This window comes from Asparagus officinalis, chromosome 4 (genome assembly GCF_001876935.1).
Source record: "Asparagus officinalis chromosome 4, Aspof.V1, whole genome shotgun sequence".
NCBI lineage: Eukaryota > Viridiplantae > Streptophyta > Magnoliopsida > Asparagales > Asparagaceae > Asparagus > Asparagus officinalis.
In genome coordinates, this window is record NC_033797.1 from 22,497,842 (window position 1) to 22,506,112 (window position 8,271).

General features: G+C 42.2%; 1 protein-coding gene and 1 long non-coding RNA gene across 3 annotated transcripts; both read right to left on the reverse strand.

Moving 5' to 3' along the window:
- On the reverse strand, window positions 362–2,407 carry LOC109839787. Its single transcript, XR_002246746.1, has 3 exons — window positions 2,164–2,407; window positions 983–1,095; window positions 362–399 (listed from the first exon to the last, which is right to left on the reverse strand). It is a non-coding gene; the product is annotated as an uncharacterized LOC109839787 (long non-coding RNA).
- Window positions 5,401–8,271, reverse strand: LOC109836918 (protein O-glucosyltransferase 1-like). Of its 2 annotated transcripts, none has more exons than XM_020404963.1 (5): window positions 7,744–8,271; window positions 6,967–7,159; window positions 6,810–6,874; window positions 6,519–6,729; window positions 5,401–5,930 (listed from the first exon to the last, which is right to left on the reverse strand). In XM_020404963.1, exons 1-5 carry the CDS (start codon window positions 8,052–8,054, stop codon window positions 5,574–5,576), a joined length of 1,137 nt encoding a protein of 378 aa, XP_020260552.1. In that variant the 5' UTR covers window positions 8,055–8,271; the 3' UTR covers window positions 5,401–5,573. The 2 variants fall into 2 exon arrangements, with proteins under 2 accessions (XP_020260552.1, XP_020260551.1); XM_020404962.1 differs by having other exon boundaries at window positions 7,740–7,855.

An 8,271-nucleotide genomic window follows, 5' to 3' on the forward strand; every position in this document is an offset into this window, starting at 1 on the left:
CTGTATCCTTCCTCGCCACGGTAGCCATCAGCTGCGCAACAGAATGCTCATGTGATCGAAGCTCGTTGCCGATGGAAGATCTCAGGTCGTGCCACTGAGTCAGCCAATGCTCCTTGATAAGAGTCAATGTAGCAGGATCCTCAATGTGATCTCCGAACAGAAAACCGGGCTTCTTTAAAGCCTGAGTGGAAGTAGAATCTGCAGTGAAGGAGGCGTCCGTAATCAGCTGGCGTAAGCAATGACGCCCTCCATCCCGTATCAAACGACAGGATTCGTCAGAGCGATCTCTGTCAAACTAAGGGAGTGGACTAACGGCCTGCCTGATGAAAGCTGAAGAGAAGACCTCCCGGCTACAACCAGTATTAGCATGAGGAGGAAGGCTGCCCGCGGGGAACTCGACTGCAACAAAACACAAGGATAGAGTCAGAAAGCTCATAAAAAGCGAGATAAGATCAGTCACGGGATAATTGGAGAGACGATTTTGAGTGTCCTACACTGGAAGAACGGTATGCATCATCACGTAAATAACGTGGTAACATACACCGACCTATAAGGTGTAGGACGACACAAAATCGCCCCAATATACCAGAAGACTTGAATTAGCCAAGCAAGGCAAGTCCGAAACCTCGACCCTCGCGAAGGAGGGTGTCGGCCCTTCCCGAATGACCCGCGAAGGGGCCAAACGAGGGTATGACAAAACCACCAAGTCCGAAACCTCGACCCCCGCGAAGGAGGGTGTCGGCCCTTCCCGAATGACCCGCGAAGGGGCCAAACGAGGGTATGACAAAACCGCCAAGTCCGAAACCTCGACCCCCGCGAAGGAGGGTGTCGGCCCTTCCCGAATGACCCGCGAAGGGGCCAAACGAGGGTATAACAGAACCACCAAGTCCGAAACCTCGACCTCCGCGAAGGAGGGTGTCGGTTCTTCCTTCATGACCCGCGAAGGGATCGATCAGGGATACAAAAATAAAAAAATTCCCACCCCCAAAAAAGGAAACCGCTGGAGGGGAGGATGCTGCGGGAACTTCTTCCTCGCTAGGCTGCGAATGGGATCGACTCCTAGGAAGTCGAGATCGGCGTGGAGGCATCGGAAACCTGCAATGAAAAGCAGCAAGTCAGATACAATCTAAAGTATGAATACGCGAAATTTAAAAGGGAAATTAAGAACTTTAATTAAAATCCTATGTATAAATAGGATTTTTAATTAAACCTACAAATTTCGTGCATGCGGAACAATGATTGTCATTTTCGCAGTAAATTCTGATGAAATACCCAAAATACTCTTCGTGTTCAAGGCTAAATTCGGGTCAAGGACACGCTCGAGTTGGGTCATGGTCATCATACCTGATCACATAGCACCCCAGTACCCCACAATTTTGGTTAATCTTGCGAATAAACCCTTTTGTAAAATTTAGCCAATTTTGCCAAAAAAAGACCCTCCACAAATTTCGGTTTGGTTTCCACATGCTTTTATCAAAACTTTGGTCATAGGTTTGTGATCTAAACTTTTGGAATTTTAGCCCTAAAATTCCAGTCCTTTTGCAAATAAACCCCCTATATACTTTGTGGGTTGCTCTTTTGCAAATAAACCCCTCAAACCACATTGGACCAAATTTACACATACACCCCCAAAATTTCAGCCATATATTTGCATAAAAGCCCTTCAAATTTTAGTTTCAAATTTACACATACACCCCCCAAAATTTCAGCCATATATTTGCATAAAAGCCCTTCAAATTTTAGTTTCATATTTACACATACACCCCCCAAAATTTCAGCCATATATTTGCATAAAAAACCCTACAAATTTCAGCCCTCCAATTTGCACAAAAGCCCTCCAAAATTTCAGCCAAAAATTTGCACATAACCCCCTCAAATTGTAGCCCTCTTTTACATATAACCCCCCTCAAGTTTCGGCCTCAAAATTTGCACAAAAGCCCCCTCAAGTTTCGGCCATATATGTACGCATGAAATTAGGAAAATGTTGCAATCAAAAGTGAGGGAATTCATGTCCCTAAATTCGGCCAACAATCAAACCCAATGCAAATTTTGGATTTTTCCCCAAATTTGAAGAACTAGGGTTTTCAATCTTTGAACCAAAACATGAGGAACTAACTAAAATCAAAGCAAGGGAATTGAAGCCATAAAAGAAAAGAGACTTACCCAAGTTCTAAAGCTTGAAGAAGAAGAAAATCCCAAACCCTAGCTTGTGAGGAGATGAAGATTTCGGGTTCCTTTTCGAGGCTTTATCTTATCAAAGCTAATGGGTTTTGAGGAGGAAGACTTGGGTCTTGTTTGGAGTCCTTGGTGTGGGGAAGTTCTTGGAGTTTTAGAGCTCTTGGGGAGGGAGAAGAGGTCAGAACCGAAAAAAAAAGAAGAAATGGGGAAGGGGGCGGAACTGTAGAAACCGAAGCAAAAAAAAAGAGAAAGAAGGAGAGGGGATCGGGTTTTTGTAAGTGGATTTTTTTTTTGTTTTTGGTTGGACCGAACCCACATGACCCGAACCAACTCAAACTGGCATGAACCGAACCAGATTAAATCATTTTTTGATGGTTCACACGCGTACGAGGTGCGAAATGTTGGCTCGAACGTGTAGAAAGACTTGGGGATAATTTATATACACTTTGATCCCCCTTTTCAGATATTTTTACGACGTATTCAACACTCGTATTTATACTCCAATGAAAATACGAGTTTAAACTATTTCTCACAATTGACGGGAAGTTCCTGGAAAATATTATGTATAATATTCTTAAGGATAACCCGTCAACCTCCGACGGGTACACGAGGCTAAACTAATTCCCAAAACTCCCAGGAGTACACGAGTATAAACTGGTTCTCCTCAGGTTGATTCGAAACCCTAGGGTTAACGTCGGTCAACGCGTAACCCTAGGTCAACGCCAGTCAACGTGTTGCGACAAAAAGTCAATATTCGACGTTCGAAACCCTAGGGTCAACGCCGGTCAACGCGTAACCCTAGGTCAACGCCAGTCAACGCGTTGCGACCAAAAAGTCAACATTCGACGTTCGAAACCCTAGGGTCAACACGGTCAACGCGTTACCCTAGGTCAACGCCAGTCAACGCGTTGCGACAAAAAAATCAACATACGGTGATCTGAAACCTTAAGTCAACACAATGCGACGGAGGTAGTTCAAAGTCAACTCAATGACACGAGCCAAACTCAATTCACCAGCTGTAGACTCGAGACTCCGACGACGGCCAAGCGATAAATGCAGCGCCAGGAGAACTTCGGCTATTCGTCAAAGCATTCGATAGACCGGAAATCGAAGGAGTCAAGAGTTGAAGCTAACTACAGGTCCTTTACGCCGACTGAAGGCTAGACCAATCACATCCAAAGTACTCCAGCCTCTTCTATAAAAGAAACGAGTCCGGAACGCTTTGGAGGGGGTATCTGTAGGCGTCGAAAATTGCCTATAGGTCTCTACGAATAGCTCAGTGTTAAGGAATGACGATGAACGTTACTATCCGGTTCACAGGAGTTCGATTGACGTCGGTGAACGCTTGAAGTGAACCGACGAACTACGTGAGCTGACAGAATTCCGGAATAACAAAGGTGCGGGCTAATCAGGAGCCCCGCAATGTTTACAAAGGGAACAATGCCCTTCGTAGAACTCTTCGTCAGACTTCCAACGCAATTCGAATCACTAAAATCCGAGTTCGGACGAAGAATTTACAGCGGGGTGTCCTAGATTTTTGGGGACGCCCCAGGGGTGTCCTAGATTTTTGGGGACGCCCCAGAGATGTCCTAGATTTTTGGGGACGTCCCAGGGGTGTCCTAGATTTTTGGGGACGCCCCATGGGTGTCCTAGATTTTTGGGGACACCCCAGGGGTGTTGCCTATAAATAGAAGCCTTAGGCCTCACTTTTGGGGATCTGGATTTTTGGAGAATTGGCGAAGCCCTGCTGGAGTGAAGAGTGATCGAGCACTTCAACACAAGAGAGTTCTTCATCAGATCTACATCACTCGCATCCGTTCCTTAGCATTACCCCTCGTCGGTAATCCTAAGAAGAGCAAATATCTCGCTTTATCCGAGATAGGCGCTCCAAGTTTCTAGATCTCCTCGCGGATCGACGAAGCTCTGCCCGATTTTTCTGGATCAGAGCTGATTGCCAGGTAGTCCACGGATATCGACGTCCCCGTCACAGGCTAAAGACCCACGCAAGCAAGAGACGATAAACGGATCTTGTGTTTATTTTCAAGAAAGTTGTAATTTTTATTTTCGTTATTTGAATTCATTTGTAACGTTTGAAGTTTTAATGAAATCAATGATGAAGGCAACTTTTGACGAAAACAGAGGATTGTACGGGGGTAGATGTCGGGGTAGCCTAATTCCGTGTTCGCTTAGGTAAAGACAGTCGGCGAAGTTATTCTCATTGTTGAGGTGAAGAGTAAATCCTTCAATGGCTTGTTGAAGGTTCTGAAGAGACGCCTCCAACGTGCCAAATATTCTATCCATAGAATCCATCCTTGCGGAAAGATCCTGAAGAGAAAGTTCCTTCTCGCCGTCACTTGTCATTGTCGAGGATATTGAAGCCGAAGCTCTGATACCACTTGACGCAGATGTAAAAACGGGGAGGTCGATTGGATATCGTTCTGATGCCGACGAGTCCTGACAACAGCAGGTAATTCACGAGCTTGAATCCACAAGCTCTAAGTTTCTCAAAGTTGAGTACATAAACAAGGAGAAAAATTCTCTTGATTGATTAATTGAAAAAATTAATTTACAATTTATAAAAGAAACTAATATTTATAGCCAACTAAATCTATCCTAACTCTAATAAAAAAGAAACTCTGAGTCTATAAGAAAAAATATCAAATCCCAAAAGGAAATAAAAAAAAACTCATTCTAAATCTGAAATTCGAGTTGACACGAGGCGTGACGAGTAGCAGTGCTTTTCGTGTCGACTGGACATGAGCCGACTAATATGTGTCGACTAGCTCCCTTCGTGTCGACTAGGATGTGTCGACTGACAGGTGTTGACTAACACCGCCCTTCGTGTCGACTGGGGCGTGTCGTCTCGTCCTGTCGATTGGGGTCTCGGCTGGGTCGCTTTGCCTTGGGTCATCATCTCAACTCGTCACCTCGAGTCATCTATTTGTCTCATCTCGTCTGGTTTGTTGTCGACTCGTCTAGTTCGAGTCGTCGAGTCTCGTATCGTCTGTTCCTTCATCTCGTCTCGATCGCTTGATCTCGTCCACCTGTTCCTTCACCTCGCCTCGGCCGTATGTTCCTTGATCTCCTGTATCATAAAACCTGATACATTATAGAGTAACCGATAACGTAAATAAAACAAAGAAATTTCAAGGTCCATATTAAAATCCCCCTAAAAGTATTTTCTAATTAAACTATACAAATAAATAAAAAACACAAATTAAATTCTTCAAACTTCACTTGTATTGCATAACACCCATTGTTCTTTTTTTCTTCACATATTACGTTAGCCCAAGTGGGCTTTACCTATAACCTTTAAAATACATGTATCTATCTATAGATTTAAAAGTAAAACCAAAATAAAATGACAAATAACAAGTTTCCCTTGCTGTCCCAAGCTAGTTTCCCTTGCTATCCCAAGCCCTTTGCTCCCACGTCTGTACTTGCTTTATAGAGTTATCCTTCCTCCTCTTTAAAGTACTTAGCCCTACGGGAGTATAAGGAGGAGGCAAAGAGCATGGTGCTGAATTGTGCTGCGCTTTCACCATTGATTCCATCATGAACTTCCTCTCGAGCCCTTCAGATCTACAAGCTATTGACTCAGCGCAGAGCTCAGTAGCATTTTGAGGCTTAGTAGGCTTGTATTTTAGGAGCTTGGAGTACTCGGTTAACAAGTGAAACATGTAGTCGTATACGTGATCCATGTCTAGGTCATTTTGGATGAAGTTGCTTGCTTCTTTTCCTATCTCCTGTGCCTGTTTAAATTGGTTAGCACGTTAGCAAAGGTACATTATGTGTGTGATTGGATTAAAAACGCCAATTTTGTAGGCGACAACAATTCTCACAATACAATTGTCTTCTAAAAAATTGAGATAGAAAGAAAAGAATAGAATAGAAAACTAGGGACCAGGGTCCAGAAATAATGTAGATTAAAATGTGTTTAAACAGTTTCATGAACACCTGCGTTCAACCAAATAAACAAAATCAAACCTATCTGGGTGAAGGGGAAAACTTGCGATTTTTTTTGGTGTTGATACCAAATTAGACAAAATCAAATCTATCCCAAATGAGTACAGGCATGACACAACCTCACTTAAACCAGGTTATGTACATAGTGACACATCCTATGCATAAATCATAATGCTATATAAATTGACCTAGGGCCTATATCTTGCTAGGGAAATTTTAAAAAGAAAAGAAAGTATCCGGTTTGGGCCGAAGCTGGTTGGAGAAATAAACATCCAATCAAGAATTAGATCAGATAATTCATTAGTTGATGAGATAAAGGAGAGGGAGCAATTTACAAACATATGATAACATTGTGTAGACTAACAATGGGATACCTTTCGTTTGTGTGAATTGCCCCACTCAACTGCAAACTTGATGGACCTGCATTTATCATCCTCCCTTATCGGCCAGTAATGGTGCACTGGAATCAACCCTCTAGTGAAAAAATCATAGTAACGTGGTTTCACAATAAGTGAAAGCGAATCACATGCCAGAATGTATTTCTCGCTCACTGACCATGCTGATCCCTCAATATATATCTTGTACCTGTACATGTGGTTAATCATTATGTCCAAGCATAATCATCTGAAAGTTTTTATTTAAAAATCTCGTACTGAATTGTGTACCTATAATTGCATTGGCTGGCCAGGTTTGATTCCTTGAACCCTTTCTTTCCCTCGCTGAACCAATCCTACAGAATGTTTGTAAACAATTAAGTTCAAGCTTCGAGTGAATTCAATTATATGCTTGAGGAATTTATAGTTATTAGTAAGTATTTAGTACCTGAGCAAAAATTCGAGCATTCCACTCTTGGCCTTCAGAGATGTTGCACTTCATAAGATCCATACGAGTATGAGCTACTGATGGGTTTCCTTTCCAGTAAGCATAGGGTTCCCTGTCTACCCATTTAATCCTCTTATTCCCTTCCTTTAGCTCTCCTGAAAGTGCCTCCCATGGCTTTATGTTGACCTCTGGCCTTCAAATTACAATATACTAAAACATTAAACGAAGCAAATGAAGCTATATGGAGAAGTGATAAAAATAACACACATAGAGAGCCTCTGTATGTTTGCCTTAACATATTATGATTATATTCTCTTTGCTATTCCTTCCATTGTACCATTCTTCACCTAAAAATTTCTTACTACAGTACAATAAAATCTTCAATTATTGAAGCTAATTTAAACGGAAAATTAAAAGATTAACTGCAATTTCTACTTAACTGCTACTTCCAGACTATGTTCATGGATGTTATTTGTTATTACATACCTCTTTATGTAAATTTACAGAACTTGATTCTATAGTCTGAGATTCATTCTTTACCTATGAAATTGATATAAACTGTAAATTACACGTTAAAAGGAATATGACACATTTTTAAGGCAAATTCTTGAATCATACAATTGATATAAACCAGTTAATTTATAAACATTAATTTTAACCGCAAATTACCAACCAAAATGATATAAGATAACTTTTTACGCAAATAAGACCCTTATTTTAAAACAGTTTCAGAGACTCTCAATATTATGAAAGCAAAGGAGTGAATGAATTACCAACCAACCCCAGAAAGACCAGTCGGGAAACACGATATCATGCGTCGAATCATCTCCACAGTATCTAAACAAAGGAGGCGGAGCAGGCTTATTCTTCCCCTTATAATTAACCGCCATAACCACCGGCCAATCAACACAGTCAAACATTAAGTCAAGATCCGGAACTTGACCAGGATAACGTCTCAGCAGCTGAACAATGCCCCATAAAGTGAAAGTATCCCGAGTCTGAAAAGACTTTTCATATGTCTCGATATAGGCTTTGCCGTTGAGGACTATTAAGCGAAAGTTGGCAGTTAATCGAGCTCTCTCCACCATTTCCTTTGTGATGCCGGTTGTTTTCCATGGACGAAGGTCTTCGTGGATAAAACGGAAGTAGTCGGGACAAGAAGAGGATGGAGGGAGTTCAATGGTGGTTTGGGAGGATAGTGATTGGCAGGTATAGGTTGTAGTGTTAAGGCTACCTGTTGGACAGGTGAACGGTATTGATGGAGGTGGTGTCGATGGTGGTGGAGGTGGAGGAGGTTGTGGCGGT

Excerpts from the sequence above, each read along its gene's own strand:
- LOC109836918 (XM_020404963.1), bottom strand. The coding sequence starts at position 8,054 with ATGGTGGAGAGAGCTCGATTAACTGCCAACTTTCGCTTAATAGTCCTC. Across the intron at positions 6,875-6,966 it reads ATGCTCGAATTTTTGCTCAG|GATTGGTTCAGCGAGGGAAA; the intron begins GTACTAAATACT and ends AACATTCTGTAG. Across the intron at positions 6,730-6,809 it reads GCCAGCCAATGCAATTATAG|GTACAAGATATATATTGAGG; the intron begins GTACACAATTCA and ends CCACATGTACAG.